General features: G+C 48.7%; 1 protein-coding gene across 1 annotated transcript; it reads right to left on the reverse strand.

The window, feature by feature from the left end:
• On the reverse strand, nucleotides 1-27,486 carry SUMO1 (small ubiquitin like modifier 1). Its single transcript, XM_069733573.1, has 5 exons — nucleotides 27,346-27,486; nucleotides 8,004-8,081; nucleotides 6,985-7,062; nucleotides 6,455-6,526; nucleotides 1-1,169 (listed from the first exon to the last, which is right to left on the reverse strand). The coding sequence occupies exons 1-5, from the start codon at nucleotides 27,355-27,357 to the stop codon at nucleotides 1,101-1,103; spliced, it is 309 nt and encodes a 102-aa protein (XP_069589674.1). The 5' UTR covers nucleotides 27,358-27,486; the 3' UTR covers nucleotides 1-1,100.

A 27,486-nucleotide genomic window follows, 5' to 3' on the forward strand; every position in this document is an offset into this window, starting at 1 on the left:
TCAGATTTTAAAAATGTTTCTTTTTTTAATATTACTTCAATTAAGCCAATACAGATAATGCATTTTTTTTCGTTTTTAACTTTTTTTAAAACCCATGCCCCACAAAAATAAAAGATACAACAAACATTTTCTCTATACATAGGGTTTTTGAAGCATGACCACTTCTAAAAACACAACTCCTAACTCTTCTAGGCAGGCGCAGGAACAATGAAGTTATGGTGCCAAGGTTTTTCAACTTTAATATGAAGCAGAGTATCCAATAAGTTCTCTTCTCTTGTCACAAATTTATCATGTAGTCTCCAAGCTGGGTCCTCGCAGCCCAGAGGCATAGATGACAAAAAGGCTTGAATTGGTGAAGTGCACAGATGCTGCTCATCTTGGTACATAGTGTGGTTGCTGAAATGATGTGATGTTTAAAGGAAGCAATAATCAGAAAAGGAACAATTGTTTAAGTCAGCATTTTGTGTTGGATGCTTTTTAAAAATGTCTTTTTTCATAATTTTCATCAAAAAATAAAATAAAAATTAGCAATCTTGCAATTTTCACAGTGGCCACTGAGGATTTTTTAAGGCTGGTATTCCCTGCCTATTGAGAAAAAGTATTTAGCAAGACTCCTTATTATCAGAGGCAGGATTGCAGACAGGTGATACCTCTATATACAGCTGATCACCTTGTGATTGGTGGAGTCGGTGTTATGTCACATCCAACCCTGCTTATACAAAAAATAAGGTCAGAGTCTGTTCGTTGTGGCTATGTACAAGTGTTTCCTGAAACAGAAAGTATTAAAAAAAAGCCCCAGTGGCCAGTGTGAAAATTAAAAAGACCTTTTTAATTTTTTTTTTTTAGTAAAGATTGTGATATAGAAAAAAAACATTACTAGTCTAATTAAAAAATACAAATAACACAAAATTCAAATTTAAACAATTGGTCATTTTCTGATCATAACTTCCCACTGAAGACAGCAAGTGGATTACAACAAGAAAGGAAGCCGTATGGCAGGGGAGGTAAACAACTTATTACAAAATAAAAATAAAAAAATCCAGAATGTCAAAAAAAAAAAAAAAAAAAAATTCCAAATGAAAATAGAGCAAAACAAAATATTAAATCAACGAATGGCCCCCAGTCTGTTCCTGATAAACCTCAATAACGTCTTCTTCCTCCATGCCCAGCTGTAAGAGAAGACGTGTCTGGTTAGAAACACAAAAACATTGCAGACAATATCTACACTCAGTACCAAGTCGCTTCATATTAAGTAATTTAAACTTAAAGGGTTTGTCTGGTCCAACTCGATAAGTCTGCAGTCACTCTGTGTGACTACTGACTCATGAATCCCCCCCAGTACATGCACTGTGCGCTGACCCAGGACCGGAGGGTATGTACGAGTTATATATGTGGTGTGTGAGTGCGAGCGATGTGGCTGGCGTACGAAGGCGTATATGATGCAGAGAATGTGTAATATTGGGTGTTGGAGAACAATTTTCCTTCTCGGCCTTGGCAACAGCGTGTGCGTGCGATGGTGTGTGTATGTAAGATTGGGTGTTGGAGCACAATGTGCGTTCTCAGCCTTGGGGAACTAAAACCACAGTTTTAGTTTCTCAGAAATAAGACAAGTAGGGGGCGCTATCTAAGAGTAGTATTAGTTTCAATATGCGTATATAAGAAGAGGACTATACGCTCACCTCAATATGTCGTGCTAAGGAATGGGCACAACTCCATTGGAAGGCGTGATCTGCCTCTCGGACTAGGGACAGGATCCTTCTCTATTGACTCCCTCAGAAGCTCCCATAGGAGGTGAGTGAATCGAGGAACCAATTCACAAAATTAGACAGATTGCTGCTATACTAATGTACTGGAAGCAGGCAAGCTTATGATCAAAATAATGCTATGCTTTATTACAGACAAGCATACAACTTATTGCCAAGGACCTAAGACTATTTTTTTTTTTTTTTTACTGTAACTAAAAGTACTTGCTTCAATACAAAAGCTAGAAGTTGGCTGGGTTGGCACCAAAAATAATTACCATAAAAATTGAGAATAAATAATCATTGACTAAAAAACATGACACTAAAAAGCCTTGTTATGACGCTCCATAGACTTACATTGTAAAAACGGCTTCTGGATCAGAGACCCAGAACAGGACAGGAGCAGTGCTGGAAACTGGAGGAAGACTGATCTGTGAGTATAAGGCTATGTGCACACGTTGCGGTTTTTACCGCGGAACCGCGGCGATTTTGATGCTGCGGGTCCGCAGCAGTTTCCATTGCGTTTACAGTAACCTGTAAACCCTATGGAAACCGCAAACCGCTGTGCACATGCTGCGGGAAAAACCGCGCAGAAACGCAGCGGTTTATAACCCGCAGCATGTCACTTTGTGCAGAATCGCAGCGATTCTGCACCCATAGAAATGCATTGATCCGCTTACTTCCCGCATGGGGCTGTGCCCACCATGCGGGAAGTAAGCGGATAATGTGCGGGTTATACCCAGGGTGGAGGAGAGGAGACTCTCCTCCAGGCCCCGGGAACCATATTTGTGGTTAAAAAAAAGAATTAAAATAAAAAATAATGTTATACTCACCTCTCAGCGCTGCACGCGGCCGTCCGGTCTCAGGTTTGCTATGTGACCAGGATCTGCGGAGACGTCGCGGTCACATGACCGTGACGTCACAAAGGTCCTTCTCGCACAGCATCTTTGGAACCGGACCGCCGCCTGCAGCGCCGAGGAGATCGGGACGTCAGAGGGTGAGTGTATCATTATTTTTTTTATTTTTAACATTACTATTGATGCTGCATATTGCTGCATATGCAGCATCAATAGTAGGAGTAAAATCCCGCAGCGGAACCCGCAGGACAAAACGTGATAAATCTGCAGGGATAACCGCAGCGGGTTTGCCCTGCAGATTTATCAAATCCGCTGCGGGAAAACCCGCAGGGACCCGACGCAACGTGTGAACATGGCCTATTACTGCACTTGGGCTACATATAAGTTCACACAGGTGTAGGCAAAAAGTTTCATGGGAGTGCTTCTTTAAATAGAAGATTGACAATTTCCTTTAGACTCCGTATATTTTCATTCTTTTTTGGTTATTACATGTTTCCTTCATGGTCAGTTTGCTTTCTTCCCTTTCTGACCCTCTCTAGCTTTCATACATTGAGTGTTATCCAATAGTCCATTTCTTTAAAGGGAATCTTCTGTCCCCCCCCAGGATCTATATGACCTATTAATATGGGCATACAGGTGATAGAAAGGTTACACTGGTCCTACCTGTATGCCTCATATTAATTGGTCTTATTGCTGGGAAATGTTATATTCTGTCTTTATGCTAATGATTTCTCCCAGGCTCCAGGGCGTGTGGTGCTCCCGCCCACACCACTGATTGGCAGCTTTCTGTGTACACTGTGCATAGGCAGAAAGCTGCCAATCAGTGATGGAGGTGTGCGTGGATTATTTGGCAGCATGCAATGTAGTTACCTAGTGAAAAACTTTTTTTAATGAATATTACAGCAGGCAGCCCAGTAAATGATACACTGCTGGAATCAGGGTCTCTGCCCATACATTATGCGGCTCTCAAACTAGGTAGGAAAAGCCTGGTGACAGATTCCCTTGAACTTTATTGTTTGGGCAGGTATAAATATAGCAATACCAATTTTATAGAATTTACTTTTTTTGGCTGCCATATTTTACGAGCTATGACCTTTTCATTTTTCTCTTTACAGAACTGTATGAGGGCTTTTTTGTGTGCATAACAAGCTATAGGGTTTTTTTTTAAAGGGAACCTGTCACCCCGTTTTTTCAGTAGGAGATAAAAATACCGTTAAATAGGGCCTGAGCTGTGGTTTACAATAGGGTATTTTTTGTCCCCTGATTCCCTACCTATGCTGCCGAAATACCTTACAAAAGTGGCCTTTTTCGCCTGTCAATCAGGCTGGTCAGATGGGCGTGGTCACAGCGCTGTTTCTCCCCCACATCTTGCTTATGTTCCCGCTTGCCGCTATTCAGCGGTTTCTCGGTGGGCGCAGCCATCTTCCTGAGTTCGAATCTCGGCTTCAGGAAAATGGCCGCCGTGATGTCCATCTGCGCACGCGCGGCATCCCGCGGCCATTTTCCTGAAGCCCCGGGAAGCAGGAGACTCCATCTGCCTCAGGAAGATGGCCGCGCCCACCGAGAAACCGCTGAATAGCGGCGAGCGCGCTCTTTTTCTACAGCTGCGCAGTGCATTCGGCACTTGCGCATGCGAGAAGCACTACGCCACCAACGGGAACATAAGCAAGATGTGGGGGAGAAACAGCGCTGTGACCACGCCCATCCGACCTGACCAGCCTGATTGACAGGCGAAAAAAGCCACTTTTGTAAGGTATTTCGGCAGCATAGGTAGGGAATCAGGGGACAAAAAATACCCTATTGTAAAGCACAGCTCAGGCCCTATTTAACGGTATTTTTATCTCCTACTGAAAAAACGGGGTGACAGGTTCCCTTTAATTTCATTTTGGAATTAACAAAACATTTTGATCATTTTTTTTGTTCAGCCAAGATTAACAAAAATGGCAATTATGGCAGTTAATAATTTTCAACGTTTACGATGGAAAATGAGAGTGTACAGGTTGTTTCTAATGCAGTGATACTAAATATGTGACTTGTGGGGGATTGTGTTTTTTTTTTTTTTTTTTTTAAAGATAAGCCTTTTTTTTTTAATCATCAAAACGGATTATAAAATAAAAATAATAAAGATAATGTTTACCGGTTCCCATAAGGGGACTTGAATACGCGATTGTTTGATCGTCTTGATAATACACTGTGCAACCTGTGCTTGACTGACCGTTAAACCATGAGTGGCCATCCCCAACAGGATCTGATTAACCTGTCACCAGGCGGCTCTGCTTCAGTCACAGAGCGGAGCTATGGTCCTGACCGACACGGGCTCTGCATTGGTACCGGCAGTCAGTGTCGGGGCCGCAGTTACAATGGCCACTGTGAGGATATAGAGCAGTGACTGATCCAGATCCACCCCTGTGACTGAACCCAAAATGCTGCTGGGGGAAGGAGGGGTTGAAGGTAAATTTTCTCCCCCACAACATTTGCTTAAGTGCGGGCGCTGGGCAGGTTAATAACGCTGTTAACCTGCAGATTAACCCCATATCTGCAGGTTAAGAGTGTGTTTTTTTTATTCTGGTGACAGGTTCCTTTTAACACCTATATATTCTGTCCAAAAATATATCACGCTATATTATATTCCCATTCATTAATACTATTCTGTATTATATCTGCATACTCCTGTTTGATTTCTCTTGCCTGCCATACAATAACAGATCCCCTTATTTTCTTTTTGGCGCCATCTCTGCCCTTTCAGCTTTTCTATAAATGTAAGTTCACTTACCGCTTTACTGTACCTAATGAAGGCTGAGGTCCTCAGTTGTATGATCTTCTATAACAAAGCATGCTTTTTTATCATAAAAGTGCCTCCTATCCATGACGGTGCCAAGTTCGGTATTCCTTGTGGATTTGTTCCGCCATTCATTCACCTTTCTAGGGCACTAAAATAGTTTGTCCCATCTCTGCATTTAAATGTTTACCTGGCAAATGTGTGGCGTAAGTGCAGTACCCGACCGCAGCCATTGTTCAGTTGACGGAGTTGTGCAGCTCCACAACTCAGCACATCCAGCTGGCACCAGGAACAGCGGGGTACTGAGTGCTGCACCCCACTGATCAGATATTGATGACATATCCTAAGGATATGCCATTGATATAAAAGACCCAGAAAACCTCTTTAAATAGAAGAATGGTTAGAAAGAATTGCTATATGAATCAACCTCTGGTTTTTCTACGTGACCCTATCTAAAGGCAGCTTAGAATATAGGGGGAAATGCTAGGCTTGGACGCAGCTTGACTTTGACCAGATCAAGTTTTTGTTGGGGGGATGATACAGGGAGGAGGGTTGTTAAGGCAGGAGCTTGGAACAATTCATTATTATAATGGTTGGGAAAAATAGTGAAGTCTAAATTTTACATGTTTTTGTAAGTAAGATGTTCTTGATCAAATCTCCTGCATTAGCAAATATTCTATTTATCAGTACTTTAGTGATGGGACCTGATGCACAAAATGCTACATCCTTGAACAATCGCACACCCCGTTTCTATATACTCCTTGCCGAGTACCATAACTGTTTTGCAGAATGCTTTGCAGACATCAGGACAGGACAGGGGGTCTACCATGTCCTGCTTGAGGAGCCTATTCAGCTGACCAGAAATTAGTTTAAGGTTGAAATCACAAATGCAGGTTTTTCTATTTTTTTTCTCAAATCAATCACAGGAGGAAAGGAGACGCATCAATTACTTCTCGATTTGTAGCCAAATTTTGGATGCACCCCTAGCTTTGACAAAGACAAAAACTACATGCGTGTTTCCAATTTGGGGAAAGCCATACGTTTAGGACTGGGAGACATCTTTATTTATTACAAACCTCTTTAGGAGTCTGGTGATCTGCAATCCTCTGCCCTTCAAAAAGAAACCTTAGGGAATTCATGGGCACACCCTAAAATTAAAAACAATAGTTCAGAAAAAGAGGTATTAAAAAAATAATTATTTACACATCAGGGATGCCAAGTCCTGTCGATCAGTGGAGATCTGGGTCCCGAGAACCCAATCGATCAGTCAGAACTCTGAAGTGCACGACGTCGGCATCCGCTGCACACAGACCGGGGTATAGACCATGGACTTACTACTGGGCCTGTACAATGCTCCGTGAAGGAAGATTAAAGATAATATTGAAGATTTAAGATTACAGTTACCCTAGCATAAAAAGAGCAATATAATGGTGTTATAGTTATTTCCAATAAATTGTTTTCAGGATTTCCAATTACTTATCAAATGATAAAGCTTGGCAGCCCACCAATGCGTAAACCTGACCCACTCCCACAGCATACTATAGTGGAAGTAGTACTTGGACCCCATACTGATGGAACAGGAGCTCTGATAAACAGTATTTCTCACCTGTCTCTGACAGTAGGACTCTTTCAGCTTTTTCAGGTGCGTCGTCATCTTTACCTTAAAATGGATTTCACTGCTGTCCTGAATAGAGGAGGCGCAATATAAACATGTGAGCAGAGCAAGCTTAGAAGAGCTTAAAAAGACAATCAAAATTAAAGGGAATTGTCACCCCCAAAATCGTATATGAGCTGCAGCCACCGGCATCAGGGGCTTATCTACAGCATTCTGGAATGCCCCCGATGTAACCTGAAAGGTAAGAAAAAGAGGTTATATTATACTCCCCCAGGGGCGGTCCAGTTCGATGGGCGTTGCGGTCCGGGGCCTCCCATCTTCATACGATAACGTCCTCTTCTCGTCTTCTTGCCGCGGCTCCGGCGTACTTTGTCTGCCCTGTTGAGGGCAGCGTAAAGTACTGCAGTGCACAGGCGCTGGGCCTCTCTGACCTTTCCCAGCGCCTCTGCACTGCAGTACTTTGCTCTGCCAAAGCCGCGGCGTGAAGACAAGAGGACATCATTGTAAGAAGATGGGAGGCCCCGGACCGCGACGCCCATCAGACCCGGACAGCAGCGGGACCGCCCCTGGGTGAGTATAATCTAACCTTTATTTCTCATCTTTCAGGATACATCGGGGGCTTATCTACAGCATTACAGAATGCTGTAGATAAGCCCCTGATGCCGGTGGCCAAAGCTCAAATACATTTTAGGGGTGACAGGTTCCCTTTAAGATAGCGCAAGCCATCACCTGCCCATTCACCAAGACACAATTCATCATTTGCAAATTTTTAAGTTATTCTTCTCCACATAAATAATCATGTAAACCAGACATGTCCAAATGTGTCAATTCAATCATTTCATCTTCGTATTGACCCAAAAAAAAAAAAATCCCCTAACCTATTCCAACCAAAGAACTGAGCTTATGCTGGACATACGGTGTATATCCACACAGGCTTCATAGAATAGGAATGATTGATTCATTTAAATGTAAATATGCCAAATTATCTCAACTTCTATACCAACATTTACCTGGCCAATTACTTTTAGTTTAATATAGTCGCCACCTTCTTTCTTATCTCCCAAGTCCTCGCTGGATGGTTTAGCTTCCTGGAAAGTGAGAAGATAAAACAATGAAAAAACATAGTAGAACATGGACAAATACCAGGAGAAAAACCTAGATTCGTCTAACTGGTCCAGCATTAAAGGTAACCTGTCAGCAGGATTGTGCATAGTAACCTACACACAGTGTCAGGTTGGCGCCGTTATAATGATTACAATGATATATTTTTAACTCTACAATATCATATGCACGATAGATGCTACTGTGAATGCAGGCGCCATTTTGCTTAATGTAAAAAAAGAAATTTCTAACTCCACAATAGTATATGCAGTATGTAAAATAGGGGGCAGGCCAGTGAAGTATCAGTGACCCACCAAAAGCCATAAGAATGAATATCTAAGCAGAGCATCACATGGAGAACTACGTGGGGCCCACTACTCTGCCCGGAGAACTACGTGGGGCCCACTACTCTGCCCGGAGAACTACGTGGGGCCCACTACTCTGCCCGGAGAACTACGTGGGGCCCACTACTCTGCCCGGAGAACTACGTGGGGCCCACTACTCTGCCCGGAGAACTACGTGGGGCCCACTACTCTGCCCGGAGAACTACGTGGGGCCCACTACTCTGCCCGGAGAACTACGTGGGGCCCACTACTCTGCCCGGAGAACTACGTGGGGCCCACTACTCTGCCCGGAGAACTACGTGGGGCCCACTACTCTGCCCGGAGAACTACGTGGGGCCCACTACTCTGCCCGGAGAACTACGTGGGGCCCACTACTCTGCCCGGAGAACTACGTGGGGCCCACTACTCTGCCCGGAGAACTACGTGGGGCCCACTACTCTGCCCGGAGAACTACGTGGGGCCCACTACTCTGCCCGGAGAACTACGTGGGGCCCACTACTCTGCCCGGAGAACTACGTGGGGCCCACTACTCTGCCCGGAGAACTACGTGGGGCCCACTACTCTGCCCGGAGAACTACGTGGGGCCCACTACTCTGCCCGGAGAACTACGTGGGGCCCACTACTCTGCCCGGAGAACTACGTGGGGCCCACTACTCTGCCCGGAGAACTACGTGGGGCCCACTACTCTGCCCGGAGAACTACGTGGGGCCCACTACTCTGCCCGGAGAACTACGTGGGGCCCACTACTCTGCCCGGAGAACTACGTGGGGCCCACTACTCTGCCCGGAGAACTACGTGGGGCCCACTACTCTGCCCGGAGAACTACGTGGGGCCCACTACTCTGCCCGGAGAACTACGTGGGGCCCACTACTCTGCCCGGAGAACTACGTGGGGCCCACTACTCTGCCCGGAGAACTACGTGGGGCCCACTACTCTGCCCGGAGAACTACGTGGGGCCCACTACTCTGCCCGGAGAACTACGTGGGGCCCACTACTCTGCCCGGAGAACTACGTGGGGCCCACTACTCTGCCCGGAGAACTACGTGGGGCCCACTACTCTGCCCGGAGAACTACGTGGGGCCCACTACTCTGCCCGGAGAACTACGTGGGGCCCACTACTCTGCCCGGAGAACTACGTGGGGCCCACTACTCTGCCCGGAGAACTACGTGGGGCCCACTACTCTGCCCGGAGAACTACGTGGGGCCCACTACTCTGCCCGGAGAACTACGTGGGGCCCACTACTCTGCCCGGAGAACTACGTGGGGCCCACTACTCTGCCCGGAGAACTACGTGGGGCCCACTACTCTGCCCGGAGAACTACGTGGGGCCCACTACTCTGCCCGGAGAACTACGTGGGGCCCACTACTCTGCCCGGAGAACTACGTGGGGCCCACTACTCTGCCCGGAGAACTACGTGGGGCCCACTACTCTGCCCGGAGAACTACGTGGGGCCCACTACTCTGCCCGGAGAACTACGTGGGGCCCACTACTCTGCCCGGAGAACTACGTGGGGCCCACTACTCTGCCCGGAGAACTACGTGGGGCCCACTACTCTGCCCGGAGAACTACGTGGGGCCCACTACTCTGCCCGGAGAACTACGTGGGGCCCACTACTCTGCCCGGAGAACTACGTGGGGCCCACTACTCTGCCCGGAGAACTACGTGGGGCCCACTACTCTGCCCGGAGAACTACGTGGGGCCCACTACTCTGCCCGGAGAACTACGTGGGGCCCACTACTCTGCCCGGAGAACTACGTGGGGCCCACTACTCTGCCCGGAGAACTACGTGGGGCCCACTACTCTGCCCGGAGAACTACGTGGGGCCCACTACTCTGCCCGGAGAACTACGTGGGGCCCACTACTCTGCACGGAGAACTACGTGGGGCCCACTACTCTGCACGGAGAACTACGTGGGGCCCACTACTCTGCACGGAGAACTACGTGGGGCCCACTACTCTGCACGGAGAACTACGTGGGGCCCACTACTCTGCACGGAGAACTACGTGGGGCCCACTACTCTGCACGGAGAACTACGTGGGGCCCACTACTCTGCACGGAGAACTACGTGGGGCCCACTACTCTGCACGGAGAACTACGTGGGGCCCACTACTCTGCACGGAGAACTACGTGGGGCCCACTACTCTGCACGGAGAACTACGTGGGGCCCACTACTCTGCACGGAGAACTACGTGGGGCCCACTACTCTGCACGGAGAACTACGTGGGGCCCACTACTCTGCACGGAGAACTACGTGGGGCCCACTACTCTGCACGGAGAACTACGTGGGGCCCACTACTCTGCACGGAGAACTACGTGGGGCCCACTACTCTGCACGGAGAACTACGTGGGGCCCACTACTCTGCACGGAGAACTACGTGGGGCCCACTACTCTGCACGGAGAACTACGTGGGGCCCACTACTCTGCACGGAGAACTACGTGGGGCCCACTACTCTGCACGGAGAACTACGTGGGGCCCACTACTCTGCACGGAGAACTACGTGGGGCCCACTACTCTGCACGGAGAACTACGTGGGGCCCACTACTCTGCACGGAGAACTACGTGGGGCCCACTACTCTGCACGGAGAACTACGTGGGGCCCACTACTCTGCACGGAGAACTACGTGGGGCCCACTACTCTGCACGGAGAACTACGTGGGGCCCACTACTCTGCACGGAGAACTACGTGGGGCCCACTACTCTGCACGGAGAACTACGTGGGGCCCACTACTCTGCACGGAGAACTACGTGGGGCCCACTACTCTGCACGGAGAACTACGTGGGGCCCACTACTCTGCACGGAGAACTACGTGGGGCCCACTACTCTGCACGGAGAACTACGTGGGGCCCACTACTCTGCACGGAGAACTACGTGGGGCCCACTACTCTGCACGGAGAACTACGTGGGGCCCACTACTCTGCACGGAGAACTACGTGGGGCCCACTACTCTGCACGGAGAACTACGTGGGGCCCACTACTCTGCACGGAGAACTACGTGGGGCCCACTACTCTGCACGGAGAACTACGTGGGGCCCACTACTCTGCACGGAGAACTACGTGGGGCCCACTACTCTGCACGGAGAACTACGTGGGGCCCACTACTCTGCACGGAGAACTACGTGGGGCCCACTACTCTGCACGGAGAACTACGTGGGGCCCACTACTCTGCACGGAGAACTACGTGGGGCCCACTACTCTGCACGGAGAACTACGTGGGGCCCACTACTCTGCACGGAGAACTACGTGGGGCCCACTACTCTGCACGGAGAACTACGTGGGGCCCACTACTCTGCACGGAGAACTACGTGGGGCCCACTACTCTGCACGGAGAACTACGTGGGGCCCACTACTCTGCACGGAGAACTACGTGGGGCCCACTACTCTGCACGGAGAACTACGTGGGGCCCACTACTCTGCACGGAGAACTACGTGGGGCCCACTACTCTGCACGGAGAACTACGTGGGGCCCACTACTCTGCACGGAGAACTACGTGGGGCCCACTACTCTGCACGGAGAACTACGTGGGGCCCACTACTCTGCACGGAGAACTACGTGGGGCCCACTACTCTGCACGGAGAACTACGTGGGGCCCACTACTCTGCACGGAGAACTACGTGGGGCCCACTACTCTGCACGGAGAACTACGTGGGGCCCACTACTCTGCACGGAGAACTACGTGGGGCCCACTACTCTGCACGGAGAACTACGTGGGGCCCACTACTCTGCACGGAGAACTACGTGGGGCCCACTACTCTGCACGGAGAACTACGTGGGGCCCACTACTCTGCACGGAGAACTACGTGGGGCCCACTACTCTGCACGGAGAACTACGTGGGGCCCACTACTCTGCACGGAGAACTACGTGGGGCCCACTACTCTGCACGGAGAACTACGTGGGGCCCACTACTCTGCACGGAGAACTACGTGGGGCCCACTACTCTGCACGGAGAACTACGTGGGGCCCACTACTCTGCACGGAGAACTACGTGGGGCCCACTACTCTGCACGGAGAACTACGTGGGGCCCACTACTCTGCACGGAGAACTACGTGGGGCCCACTACTCTGCACGGAGAACTACGTGGGGCCCACTACTCTGCACGGAGAACTACGTGGGGCCCACTACTCTGCACGGAGAACTACGTGGGGCCCACTACTCTGCACGGAGAACTACGTGGGGCCCACTACTCTGCACGGAGAACTACGTGGGGCCCACTACTCTGCACGGAGAACTACGTGGGGCCCACTACTCTGCACGGAGAACTACGTGGGGCCCACTACTCTGCACGGAGAACTACGTGGGGCCCACTACTCTGCACGGAGAACTACGTGGGGCCCACTACTCTGCACGGAGAACTACGTGGGGCCCACTACTCTGCACGGAGAACTACGTGGGGCCCACTACTCTGCACGGAGAACTACGTGGGGCCCACTACTCTGCACGGAGAACTACGTGGGGCCCACTACTCTGTAAGACTCTTCTATGGGAGTAGTGGTGTAATGTGTGGCCCTGCTCTGTCTACTTCTATAGAAGGAGTAATGCAGTGGATGGAGCAGTGTTACATTAAACCACTGTTCCCATAGAAGTTGATGGAGCGGGGGGTCACATTACACCATTGCTCCCATAGAAGTGGACGGAACAAGGAATCACACCACTGCTTCCATAAAAGTGGACAGAGCACGGTCACACATTACATACATTAGATACTGCGTATCTAATACCATCCTGTGTGATACACTCCACTGTGCTCAATATCTAATCCCATCATGTGACACAATACACTTAGTCCTGTATCTAATCCCAGAGTGTTACGCTAAGTATATCTATTCGTGCACTTGATACACTCCACGTATCTAACCCCAGCTTATGATACAGAGAGCAGCAAAATCTAACAGAATGGGTGCTGTCGGCCATTCTCGGTGACCCTGTCTACTTGTCAGTATGACATTACAGTCACCAACAAAATGGCTCAGCACTGTGATCCTAAACACCCAGAAGGGGAGGAGAGGGGCGACAGCAGATCCTGCCCACTTTTACTGCAGTCATAATGCGAGCTAGCAGTACACTAGGTTTTCATAGCAAATTTCAGCAGCTGCTCCCCCTAGTGTTTCAAAGTGGAAATATCAAACCTTTTCACATTGTTTTTAATTAAGTAAAATGAACAAAAAAAGGTAATTTAAAATATTAATACTTTACATTTTTTCGTTATTTTTTTTCTATGGCACCTTCCCTTTAACAATGACTGTATTATATACAGCAATTTTACCACATTCCTGTGTGCAATACATAAAGAAGCTGACCACAGCTAATAAAAGGAATTGTTCCTTTTCTTTACTAGCACTGAGATTTCTAATGCCCCTCTTAAACAGTCTGTTCACGCTTCTTAATGTCCTTTCATAAGCTGCGCTGCTGATTCAGCCCTGCACGGAGCGCGCGGCTGCCAGAATGTGGAATCAGCAGGCTCATCATGCAGAAAAGACGAAGAATTATATTCTGCAAGGGAATGAGAGTCAAAAGGAGAACATACCAGACGGTGCGTTACATCTGCAATGCTGCGAGCACGCGCCTTCACAAAGAAACAGGAAAATGTATTGCTATGAAGGCACAAAACAAAGAAGGGAACGTGCAAAGGTGATGGGCACACTACACTTCCATCTATAGGGATTGATGGAAGGATCACTAGATCTGTCATACAGATCACAACATTGTGTCTTTTCCAAATCCATCACTGACAATGAACACAGCGGCAGCACGCTAATAGACTTTCTCATTTCAACGATGTAACTTCTACTTATAGTATACTTTCCATCGAGAGTACTGACCACTACATTAATATACACTATGGCCGTCACTGCGCCCCACCGGTCACTTCCAGCAATGCAAGGACACCAGTCATAAAGTCACCGGTTCAGCTCAGAAGCAGATATACCCATCACTGGCTGCCCAATGAACGGCAGCCATGCTCTGCCATCCTGGCATTTCAACATCAGGCCCAGCATCAGCACCAAACAATCAGATTGTGGAGGGCCGATGAGTTATCGTTTCCCGCAGCTGAAAAAATATTTTTAAATTAAAAAGCGATTACCAAGTTAAAAAATTAATTAAGGTACTGCCATAAATATATGGTGCTAAATGGTGTTTTTTTAAAGGGTTAAACGGCTGATCAAGAAAAGGCTAAGAGTCAGCAAATTTTTCACTTTTATCCATCAATTCAAAACCAGGCTGCAAGGGACGGGTCAGAAAAAGTCATCTTTCAGTCCATGTTAGTTCTGAACTTGGAAGGTCCTAAACATGCAGATTATTTTAACAGGGGTTAAGCTTACATGAGGTCACATGACCGCCCTCTTGCTCGGGGCATACAGGGGATATCGTGACAGTGTGAGCATCGCATACTGTGAGCACCACATGTCACGATTCGTCAGTCTGCAGTCACATAGGGTGACAGTAAGGCTATGTGCACACGTTCAGGATTTCTTGCAGAAATTGCCTGAGCAAAACCAGACATTTTCTGCAAGAAATCCGCATGCGTTTTTTGACGCTTTTTTTTTTTTGCACGTTTGACGCTTTTTTTCGAAGCATCCCAATGCATTAAATAGCGGGAAAAACGCAAAAAATCCGCAAAATTAATGAACATGCTGCGTTTTTTACCGCGATGCATTTTTTCGCTGAAAAAAACGCATCATGTGCACAAAAATTGCGGAATGCATTCTAAATGATGGGATGCATAATGTATGCGTTTTTATAGTGAAAAACGCGAAAAAACCGCAACGTGTGCACACAGCCTAAAGTTTTCATTTCAGACCAAAGACTGCCTTTAAAAGGGAACCTGTCACCCCCAAAATTGAAGGTGAGCTAAGCCTACCAGCATCAGGGGCTTATCTACAGCATTCTGTAATGCTGTGGATAAGCCCCCGATGTATCCTGAAAGATGAGAAAAAGAGGTTAGACTATACTCACCCAGGGGCGGTCCCGGTACGATGGGTGTCGCGGTCCGGGGCCTCCTATCTTCTTAGGCTACTTTCACACTTACGTTTTCAGCTAACCGTCACAATGCTTCGTTTTGTGAAAAAAAAAACATCCTGCAAAGTTGCCTGCAGGATGCGTGTTTTTTCCACATAGACTTATATTACCAACGCATCGCGACGTACGGACACACGTTCCATACGTCGTGCATTGGATGCGTTGGTATTTGGCAGGCCGTCGTATCTAAAAACGTTCAAGGGAACCTTTTTTCGTACGTCCTATCCTGCATTTTTTAATGCGCATGCCCGGCAGGAAATCCCCTCTCCTCCCTGGGACTTTACATTGGACAGCGGACGCGTTGAAACACTGCGTCCGCTGCGCACATCACTCAAAATTTCACACTTACGGTACGTTGCGCCGACGCTTCGTGACGGCCCCGTACCGACGTAAGTGTGAAAGAAGCCTTACGATGACGCCCTCTTGTCTTCACGCTGTGGCTCTGGCGCAGGCGTACTTTGTCTGCCCTGTTGAGGGCAGAGCAAAGTACTGCAGTGCGCAGGCGCCTGGAAAGGTCAGAGAGGCCCAGCGCCTGCGCACTGCAGTACTTTGCTCTGTCCTCAACAGGGCAGATAAAGTACGCCTACGCCGGAGCCACAGCATGAAGACAAGAGGATGTCATCTGATGAAGATGGGAGGCCCCGGACCGCGACACCCATCGGACCAGACCGGGACCGCCCCTGGGTGAGTATAATATAACCTCTTTTTCTCATCTTTCAGGATACATCGGGGGCTTATCAACAGCATTACAGAATGCTGTAGATAAGCCCCTGATGCCGGTGGGCTTAGCTCACCTTCGATTTTGGGGGTGACAGGTTTCCCTTTAAAGGGAACCTGTCACCTGAATTTGGCGGGACCGGTTTTCGGTCAGTTTTCGGGTGTTTGATTCACCCTTTCCTTACCCGCTGGCTGCATGCTGGCCGCAATATTGGATTGAAGTTCATTCTATGTCCTCCGTAGTATACACCTGCGCAAGGCCATTAGGGTTAGGGGTGTGGTTAGGGTTACCGTTGAGATTAGGGTTAGGGGTGTGTTTGCATTAGGGTTTCAGTTATGATTGTGGGGGGTGGGGGGTTTCCACTGTTTCCACTGTTTAGGCACATCAGGGGCTCTCCAAACGCGACATGGCGTCCGATCTCAATTTCAGCCAATTCTGCGTTGAAAAAGTAAAACAGTGCTCTTTCCCTTCCAAGCTCTCCCGTGCGCCAAAACAGGGGTTTACCCCAACATATGGGGTATCAGCGTACTCAGGACACATTGGACAACAACTTTTGGGGTCCAATTTCTCTTGTTACCCTTGGGAAAATACAAAACTGGGGGCTAAAAAAAATAATTTTTGTGGGAAAAAAATAGACTTTATTTTCACGGCTCTGCGTTATAAACTGTAGTGAAACACTTGGGGGTTCAAAGTTCTCACAACACATCTAGATAAGTTCCTTGGGGGGGGGGGGGTCTAGTTTCCAATATGGGGTCACTTGTGGGGGGTTTCTACTGTTTAGTTACATGAGGGGCTCTGCAAATGCAACGTGACGCCGGCAGACCAATCCATCTAAGTCTGCATTCCAAATGGCGCTCCTTCCCTTCCGAGCTCTACGCCCAAACGGTGGTTCCCCCCCACATATTGGGTATCAGCGTACTCAGGACAAATTGGCCAACAACGTTTGGGGTCCAATTTCTCCTGTTACCCATGGGAAATTACAAAACTGGGGGCTACAAATAATTTTTGTGGAAAAAAATATTTTTTATTTTCACCGCTTTGCGTTATAAACTGTAGTTTTGTACCTTGAGGGGTGAGGTTTTTAGAATGATGTCACACTTGGTTATTTTCTATAATATAGACCCCTAAAAAGGACTTCAAATGAGATGTGGTCCCTAAAAAAAAAAAAAAAAAAAATGGTGTTGAAAAAAAAAAGCATAGTTACTTACCGATAACGGTATTCCTCAGAGCCCATGACAGCACTACCAGAGAGAGGGGATCCGCCCTTCAGGGACAGGAAACCTACAGGATAAAAGGGCGGTACCTCTCTCCTGCGTCAGTTTGGTATACAGAGCATCAGAGGTCCTCCAGGTTAGTGACAACAGGAAAATATACAATTTTAACATATTGCTTAGCAGGATTACACAGTGTCTATAATCAAAATACACACTTCATATAATAAGGTGCTCACTGCACATGTGACAAGGGGGGGAAATAAGCAGGTGCTGTCATGGGCTCTGAGAAAGCATTAAGCTACTTACTGGTAGCGGCATTTTTCAGAGGCCCATGACAGCACTACGAGAGAGGGAATCCGCCTTTCAGGAACAGGAAACCTACAGATACAAAAGGGTGGCACCTCTCCCCATGCATCAGTTGTATTTCAGAGCCTGAGAGGACTACCGCGGTTAGTAGCACACAAATATACATTATATACAGTTTATGTACAAAAATAATCCATCATATTGAACTATATACCACACGTGAGATCTATCTATCTCATTATATACATTATAGGAAGTGCAACCCCCACGTGAATAGGGAGGGAACTAAGGGTGCTGTCATGGGCCTCCGAAAAATGCCGCTACCAGTAAGTAGCTTAATGCTTTATTCGGATTCCCATGACAGCACTACGAGAGAATTACAGAGATGTAAACTACCTTAGGGAGGGACTATAGCCTGTAGCACCCTTAACCCGAAGGTGAGATCAGAAGAGAACCCCAAGTCCAACCTATAGTGCTTGAAAAAGGTGGAAGGGGATGACCACGTAGCTGCCTTACATATCTGGTCGATCGAACTCCAGATCTTTCAGCCCAGGATGTAGCCATGGCCCGGGTGGAATGTGCCCTCAGATTCTGCGGAGCTGGACCTCCACCTGCAGTATAAGCCAGAGAGATAGCCTCCCTAATCCACTTCGCTAGCGTGTACTTTGAAACTCTAAGACCTTTCCTGGGACCTTGGAAGGATAGAAACAACGCATCCTCTCTCTTCCAAGCATCAGTGACTGATATATATTCTAATAGACATCTCCTAACATCTAATGTATGGAGTAACTCCTCTTTGGAATTAGAAGGATTAGGGAGAAATGACGGGAGCACTATCTCCTGAGATCTGTGAAAATCTGAGGCCACTTTTGGTAAATAAGCTGGATCTGGTCTGAGGACTACTCTGTCCTGTAGAAATTCTGTATAAGGGGACAGCCTAGAAAGAGCCTGTATGTCTCCTACCCTTCGAGCAGATGTAATTGCCACCAAAAACGCTGTTTTGAGGGATAGTAATTTAAGTGAGGCTGAATGTAAGGGCTCAAATGGTTCCTTAGTCAAGGCTGAAAGGATTAGATTGAGATCCCAAGGCATTGACCTATTCCTGTGTATAGGTCTGGATCTACTAGCTGCTTTGATAAACCTTGATACCCAGTAGTTACCCGCAATGTTCCACAACTACCATGAAGCAGTGTTTGAACAACATTTTTATTGCAGAGCTGATTGACTCCATTTTAAATGTGGCCTTAACCAGGTATTCATTAAGGGATTTAAGGTTAATAATAGTCCTAAATGACCTGTCCGGTTTTTGAATCAGAAATAGAGGAGAGTAGAATCCACTCCCTCTTTCTGACTCTGGGACCTCAATCAGCACGTTTTTAAGGCATAAACCCACAACTTCTGCCTCTAAAGCCGTCTGTTCAATAGTGGAGGAACGTAAGGGGGTTAGCATAAACTTATGCCGAGGCCAGTGAATAAATTCCAATTTCAGGCCTTCTGAAATAATACCTCGGACCCAGTCCCACAATCTAAGAGATGTCAGAACCTCTGGACTCAATGTCAACTGACCCTGCAAGGAACCTTGTAAGACTGATGCATGGGGAGAGGTGCCGCCCTTTTGTATCTGTAGGTTTCCTGTTCTTGAAGGGCGGATCCCCTCTCTCGTAGTGCTGTCATGGGAATCCGAATAAATACAGTTATCGGTAAGTAACTATGCTTTTCTCAGTTGCCCATGACAGCACTACCAGAGAGAATTGCAGAGATTATTGCTTTAGGGAGGGAACACAGCCTGCAGGACCCTTCTTCCGAAGGTTAAGTCAGATGAAGAGGCTAGATCTAAGCGGTAGTGTCTAAAAAAGGTTGAAGGTGATGACCAGGTGGCCGCCTTACAGATTTTGTCTATTGATACCTCCGACCTTTCGGCCCAGGAGGTCGACATAGCTCTTGTGGAGTGCGCTTTGAGCCTTCAGGAACTGTGTTTCCAGTGGACGAGTACGCCAAGGCTATCGCATCTGTTACCCAGCGAGCTATAGTGCTTTTGGAGGCTTTGAGTCTTTTTCTAGGTCCCTGAAAACAGATAAAGAGAGACCCTTCCTTCCTATGCTGTTGGGTGGATTCTAAGTATTGCACTAGACACCTTCTCGCATCTAATGTGTGGAATTTTTCCTCTTTCTTATTTTTAGGATTTGGGCAGAAGGAAGGAAGGATTATCTCCTGGGACCTGTGAAAATTGGAAGCAACCTTGGGTAGATAAGCGGGGTCTGTTCTAAAGGTACCGTCACACTGAACGATATCGCTAGCGATCCGTGACGTTGCGGCGTCCTGGCTAGCGATATCGTTCAGTTTGACACACAGCAGCGATCAGAATCCTGCTGTGATGTCGCTGGTCGCTGCAGAAAGTCCAGCACTTTATTTGGTCGCTGGACTTCCTGATGACATCGCTGAATCGGCGTGTGTGACGCCGATTCAGCGATGTCTTCACTGGTAACCAGGGTAAACATCGGGTTACTAAGCGCAGGGCCGCGCTTAGTAACCCGATGTTTACCCTGGTTACCAGCGTAAAAGTAAAAAAACAACAAACACTTCATACTTACCTTCCGCTGTCTGTCCCTCGGCGCTCTGCTTCTCTGTCCTGTGTAAGCCCAGCGGCCGGAAAGCAGAGCGGTGACGTCACCGCTCTGCTTTCCGGCCGCTGTACTTACACAGGGCAGAGAAGCAGAGCGCCGAGGGACAGACAGCGGAAGGTAAGTATGAAGTGTTTGTTGTTTTTTTTACTTTTACGCTGGTAACCAGGGTAAACATCGGGTTACAAGCGCGGCCCTGCGCTTAATAACCCGATGTTTACCCTGGTTACCGGCATCGATGGTCGCTGGAGAGCTGTCTGTGTGACAGCTCTCCAGCGACCAAACAGCGACGCTGCAGCGATCCGGATCGTTGTCGGTATCGCTGCAGCGTCGCTCAGTGTGACGGTACCTTTAGTATTACCCCATCGTCCATTATTTGCGTGAAGGGAGGATTAGCAGATAGGGCCTGGAGATCACTTATTCTACGGGCAGATGTTAAGGCTGTGAGAAGGGCCGTTTTAAGTGATAAGGTTTTAAGTGGTATCGAATCTATGGGCTCAAACGGGGGTTCTTTTAGAGCTGACAAGACGAAATTTAAGTCCCAGGTTGGTAGTCTTTTAATATTTATGGGTTTAGATCTTACAGCAGCTTTAATAAACCTTGTTACCCATTGGTTAGCGGCTATATTCTCACTGTATAATGCACCTAAAGCCGCTATTTGCACTTTTAAGGTGCTTACCAAGAGGCCTAGATCTAAGCCTTTTTGTAGGAATTCTAATATTTTAACAACTGGGACCCCATCTTGTAATTTTACACCAGAGGTGAACAGAAACTTTTTCCAGGTTTTACCATAGATTTTAGTTGTTACTGTTTTCCTACTTTAAGTGGAAAGACTCTGCGCTTTTTCTGACCAAATCCTCCAAACATGATGTCCTGTACCGTTTTGTCAGGACGGGGATCCAGGACCCCCATGGTCGATCTTACAGCCTTCACAAGGGCATCGACTTCATCTAAAGGGAAGAAGTGGCGACCTCCGCTCTCAGAATCCGAGGAGAAACCCCGCCTATCTGAATCTCCATCTTCAGAACTAGAGGAATCGGAGTGTGAATAGGGTACAGGTGTTTTCTCTTTAACCCCTTCCCCTTTAAGGGATTTAAACGCCGTTTCTACCTCTGATCTGATTACAGATCGCAATTCAGAGGCAAAACTAGGGGTTTCCTCACAAAGGACCTGTCCTATACAGGAATCACACAATTTCTTATCCCAGGTTTGCGACAAGGGTTTTCTGCACAGGGGACAGGACCTATGCTTAGTTTTCTCCGTTCTTTTTCTTGCCTAAAAATAAACAGAAAAGGGGACCCCAATTATTTGGTGAATGTTCACGAAGATCACTCACCCATCTTGCGCAGCCACAGGTACCGGTTCTGGAGGAGGTATAGGATCCTGTATGAGATCCGTAGTTGGTGGTGTCGGCTGGTTAGCCATACTGGAGACTTTACTCTGCGGCGTGGAATGGCTGCTCAAGCGAGTACTGTTGAGTGCCGGCAGAGGATCTTTTTCTTTGCGCATCCGGCTTGCGCTGGTGGCGACGCTGCTGCTGCGGCTGTAATGGCTGCGGCGGCTGGAGCTGCTGATCGCTGTCCTCCATTATTGGGACTGCACGCAGCAAGGAAACATCTCCACAGCGATCTTTAAAAGGGATTTTGGCGCCAATCCACCCCCTCCTCCAGGGCTGCGTCATCGGGAAGCGCTGATCCCCATATCTTTATCTGCGCATGCGCGCGCTGCCTGGAACCCGGAAGTAGAGATGCACTAGATCCGGGGCAGCGGCCATCTTGGTGCACCTCGCACATCGTGCGCATGCCCCGAATCAGGAAGTGCTTGTTGCGGCGTGAAGATGTAAGGCACACCAGGTCCCCGAAGCCTCTACCCCAATCCGGGGAGGCGGCCGCGCTTCCCTCCGCGCACTCTGCATTCCCTTCGGTCCCAGCAGTGGCGGCGGCGGACACAGCACCAGCCGTGACAAGGGCCTCCTCACCGTCATAGCTCGACTGGCCGGCTCCGGATCTTTCAGGTACCGATCCTAGAGGGTTCCCAGTCAGGGACAGGAAACCAAACTGATGCAGGAGAGAGGTACCGCCCTTTTATCCTATAGGTTTCCTGTCCCTGAAGGGCGGATCCCCTCTCTCTGGTAGTGCTGTCATGGGCGACTGAGAAATGAGAAATTGCTGGTCAACTTTTAACCCTTATAACTCCCTAACAACAAAAAAATGTTGGTTCTAAAATTGTGCTGATGTAAAGTAGACATGCGGGAAATGTTACTTAAGTATGTTGTGTGACATATCTCTGATTTAATTACATAAAAATTCAAATTTTGAAAATTGCGAAATTTTCAAAATCTTCGCCAAATTTCCATTTTTTTCCCACAAATAAACGCAGGTAATATCAAAGAAATTTTACCACTATCATGAAGTACAAAATGTCACGAGAAAACAATGTCAGAATCACTGGGATCTGTTGAAGCGTTTCAGAGTTATAACCTCATAAAGGGACAGTGGTCAGAATTGTAAAAATTGTCCCGGTCATTAACGTGCAAACCACCCTTGGGGGTAAAGGGGTTAATTTTGCTGCTTGTTGTCTAGGTTACCGGATACCTCTGCAATCTATCAGAGGTCTCCTTGGCAGGGAGCACACGTTTGTAAGCTCTTTTCCATAGAGCTGGTAAGCACTGCTCTGAAGCTGGTCAAATCATTAGAACTGGCCAGCCTTAGTGTCACTGGGCTCCTCCATTTCTGCAGAGGACATTATACCGGCTTTTTGGCGTATATGGGAACGCGCTTAACGGACAGCGTTGCACGGCGAAATTAACGCCGTGCAACGCGTCCGTTAGCGCGCCCATTCACGGCAATGGGAACGCGCAGCATTAGCGCGTGCCATGTTCGGCACGCGCTAGCGACGCGCCGGTGTTTCCTGGCGCGCCGCGGACGCTGCTCGCAGCGTCCGAGGCGTGCCAGCGGTCCGTTCCCCGCTCTCGCAGATCTGCGAGAGCGGGGACGTTACCGCGACCCCAGGACGCGGCCCCATTAAAAACATTGCGTTAGCGCAACCCGCTAGCGCTAAACGGGTTGCACTAACGCAATGTGACCCTAGCCTAAAAAAGGGCTGGATCATTTCCTCGGTACACATAACATGGTTGGTTGTAGATAATTTTGTGACAAAATGTACAATTGATGGAGAAAAGTTGAACTTGATGGACCCAAGTCTTTTTTCAACCTATGTAACTTGTAATACCACTGTTATGAAGCAATATTACCCCCACTGTCCCTTTCTCACAGTGAAATGCCCCTCATTCTCCACCCATATAGTATAATGCCCCATGGTCTTCCAGACAGTATGATGTCCCCCACAATGGACCCATCAGTTAATATTTTGCCCCCACGGCTGACCACACACACACTATGATGGCCCCCACCAGCTTGCATCACTTGAGAGTACAGTTGGCGCCAATGGAGCAGCCATGCAGCTGGTTTCAACTATCTATATTCAGGAGCGCAGCCCCCCATCAAGAGGGAAGGTGGGGGGACTGTGCGCTCCTGAGAAGACGAGACAAACCCTATAGGTAATTCCATATGTGATGAGATGCTTACCAAAATACTGTCCATTCCCCCTATTGTCTTCTACTAGGCAACAAAGAAGGACAAACTATGACCATTGATCATCAGACAACAAACCTTTTAGTGATGCTGCTACAGTCCAGACAGAGGGATGAGGAAAGCATATAAAATGGCACAGAAATCCCCAGAGAAACCATAAGATGGGATCGTGTCACTAGGCTGCAGAGCAGAACCAGACAATATAGGTAATTAAATCTATCTGGAAAGTGTGCAACTTAGATCGGAGTGCAAACGTGTAGAAGTAGTGGCCAACCCCTTTAACAGTGGCATAGTACAACCCAATATATTGACGCCCCCTGAGGAAGGAAGTTTTTTACTTCCGAAACGTGCGTCGGGGAGGGCGCGAGACTGCACAGATCCCTGTCACACACCACTCGGTATGTTATGTTAGCGTGATGTTTTTACAATTATTGATATTTGATAACATGTGTTAAGCATCCACTGCTGTGACTATAAGGTATTTGTTGCTGACTCCCACCACTTATGCTGTGATATGAATCACCCCTTGTTCCAGTCTTATCCTTGTCTTTTGTATATTAATAAACATTTTGGATATTTGTAAAATTGCTGCGGACATTTTTCCACTGCTTCTGTTGTGAGGTCTTGTCGATTTCAGTGGGTCCTGATGGTCCTAACAATTTTCCTAGCTGTATGTGTTTATCTATTTGCCAATATAACGTTGTCAGAAAAGCTCAAAATGTATCTGTAGTAGACACAAGTAATGAATGCCATGGCATCCACCACCAATATAATATACAATATATATTATTTTTTTCTTTTAAGAGTAAGTTGGTTTTATTCCCTTAATTGCAAGTAGATCGGTGGCATCCGGGACCTGAGACCCCATCAATCCTTTATAAACGCTCCGAAAGGGTTGCAGCTCAGGAGACAGATCGGAGAACAGTAGAAGGCACAGGCTTAGTATTACATCCATACACAGTTCTGTGTGTGCTACCGTCTACTATGCAGTTCTCCAATCAGCATGGGGGTCTCGGGACCTGGATCCCACCAAATTACTTGCAATTAACAAAAACATTGGAAAATAGCAAACTATTAGTTATCCTTTAACCGGATCTTGTTGGATGGAATAACATCTGTCTGTTCCAGAACTTTTTGTTATATATTGAACTGGTGGAGGCCAAGGGGACCCAATTACAACCACAGTCTGGCAATAAAGGCCTAAGGGCGTGCAAGTCAAGAGCTTTCCTGAAATACAAGCTGAATGGAAAACAATCATCTATGTTTTCAGGCCTCGTGCATCACAGGTTGCCCTCGTGTATGTACCATCACCAAAACTAAGAGCCGACTGCCTACACTGGACTTTATCAGTAGTTCACATTACAGCTGCCTTCCCTCATGCTTTATACTACAGCACTGCATGCTCCTATAGGTTGCCATGTACACGCTCCACAGGTCAGTGCATTGTCCACAGCCCTGCTCGTATATATCATACAGCTGGACTCTCTACTACCAGGCTGTACTCCAGCATCGCGTACTACACATGCCGGGCATATATAGCGTAGAGCCAGGCTCTACTATGAGGCCTAATGCCCTCATATATAAAGCATTCAGCTGGTCTCTACTACCAGGCCTGATGCCCTCCTGTATAGTGTACCTGGGCTCTACCACCAGGCCTGATGCCCTCCTGTAAGGTGTAGCTGGGCTCTACCACCAGGCCTGATGCCCTCCTGTAAGGTGTAGCTGGGCTCTACCACCGGGCCTGATGCCCTCCTGTAAGGTGTAGCTGGGCTCTACTACCGCGCCTGATGCCCTCCTGTAAGGTGTAGCTGGGCTCTACCACCAGGCCTGATGCCCTCCTTTAAGGTGTAGCTGGGCTCTACCACCAGGCCTGATGCCCTCCTGTAAGGTGTAGCTGGGCTCTACCACCAGGCCTGATGCCCTCCTGTATAGTGTACCTGGGCTCTACCACCAGGCCTGATGCCCTCCTGTATAGTGTACCTGGGCTCTACCACCGGGCCTGATGCCCTCCTGTAAGGTGTAGCTGGGCTCTACCACCAGGCCTGATGCCCTCCTGTAAGGTGTAGCTGGGCTCTACCACCAGGCCTGATGCCCTCCTGTAAGGTGTAGCTGGGCTCTACCACCAGGCCTGATGCCCTCCTGTAAGGTGTAGCTGGGCTCTACCACCAGGCCTGATGCCCTCCTGTAAGGTGTAGCTGGGCTCTACCACCAGGCCTGATGCCCTCCTATAAGGTGTAGCTGGGCTCTACTACCAGGCCTGATGCCCTCCTTTAAGGTGTAGCTGGGCTCTACCACCAGGCCTGATGCCCTCCTGTAAGGTGTAGCTGGGCTCTACCACCAGGCCTGATGCCCTCCTGTATAGTGTACCTGGGCTCTACCACCAGGCCTGATGCCCTCCTGTATAGTGTACCTGGGCTCTACCACCGGGCCTGATGCCCTCCTGTAAGGTGTAGCTGGGCTCTACCACCGGGCCTGATGCCCTCCTGTAAGGTGTAGCTGGGCTCTACTACCGGGCCTGATGCCCTCCTGTAAGGTGTAGCTGGGCTCTACCACCAGGCCTGATGCCCTCCTGCAAGGTGTAGCTGGGCTCTACTACCGCGCCTGATGCCCTCCTGTAAGGTGTAGCTGGGCTCTACCACCAGGCCTGATGCCCTCCTATAAGGTGTAGCTGGGCTCTACTACCAGGCCTGATGCCCTCCTGTAAGGTGTAGCTGGGCTCTACCACCAGGCCTGATGCCCTCCTGTAAGGTGTAGCTGGGCTCTACCACCAGGCCTGATGCCCTCCTGTAAGGTGTAGCTGGGCTCTACCACCAGGCCTGATGCCCTCCTGTAAGGTGTAGCTGGGCTCTACCACCAGGCCTGATGCCCTCCTGTAAGGTGTAGCTGGGCTCTACCACCAGGCCTGATGCCCTCCTGTAAGGTGTAGCTGGGCTCTACCACCAGGCCTGATGCCCTCCTGTAAGGTGTAGCTGGGCTCTACCACCAGGCCTGATGCCCTCCTGTAAGGTGTAGCTGGGCTCTACCACCAGGCCTGATGCCCTCCTGTAAGGTGTAGCTGGGCTCTACCACCAGGCCTGATGCCCTCCTGTAAGGTGTAGCTGGGCTCTACTACCAGGCCTGATGCCCTCCTGTAATGTGTAGCTGGGCTCTACCACCAGGCCTGATGCCCTCCTGTAAGGTGTAGCTGGGCTCTACTACCAGCCTGTACCCCAGCACCGGGCACTACACATGCCGGGCAGGCACAGTACAGATTACATAACAGCCCTGTACACCGAACACATTTACGTAAGAACATAAACAAGCCGCAGCGACACCTGCGCATGTCCCGTCACTAGCGCAACGCTCGGCCACTGCTCTCCCACATCTACAGCCTGTAAATAATGGCAGTTGGTAGTGTCCCTACCACCCCGGAGCCCCCGCCACCACTGCATCACCTGGTCAGACATGCTGCCTACTGTCCCCCGGTGCCGGTCCGGTGTTGCGAGCCGCTCTTTCCTCAGGGCACAATAACAGCACAGGAGGCTCCTCCAACAAGCCAGAGTTCCTGTGTGAGGATCTGACGTCACCTCCGGTGA

This window comes from Ranitomeya imitator, chromosome 7 (assembly GCF_032444005.1).
Source record: "Ranitomeya imitator isolate aRanImi1 chromosome 7, aRanImi1.pri, whole genome shotgun sequence".
NCBI classification, from domain to species: domain Eukaryota; kingdom Metazoa; phylum Chordata; class Amphibia; order Anura; family Dendrobatidae; genus Ranitomeya; species Ranitomeya imitator.

Coding starts and splice junctions, on each gene's coding strand:
- SUMO1 (XM_069733573.1), bottom strand. Junction 7,063..8,003: donor AACTAAAAGTAATTGGCCAG/GTAAATGTTGGT, acceptor TCCTCTATTCAG/GACAGCAGTGAAATCCATTT. Junction 1,170..6,454: donor ATCACCAGACTCCTAAAGAG/GTTTGTAATAAA, acceptor CTTCTCTTACAG/CTGGGCATGGAGGAAGAAGA.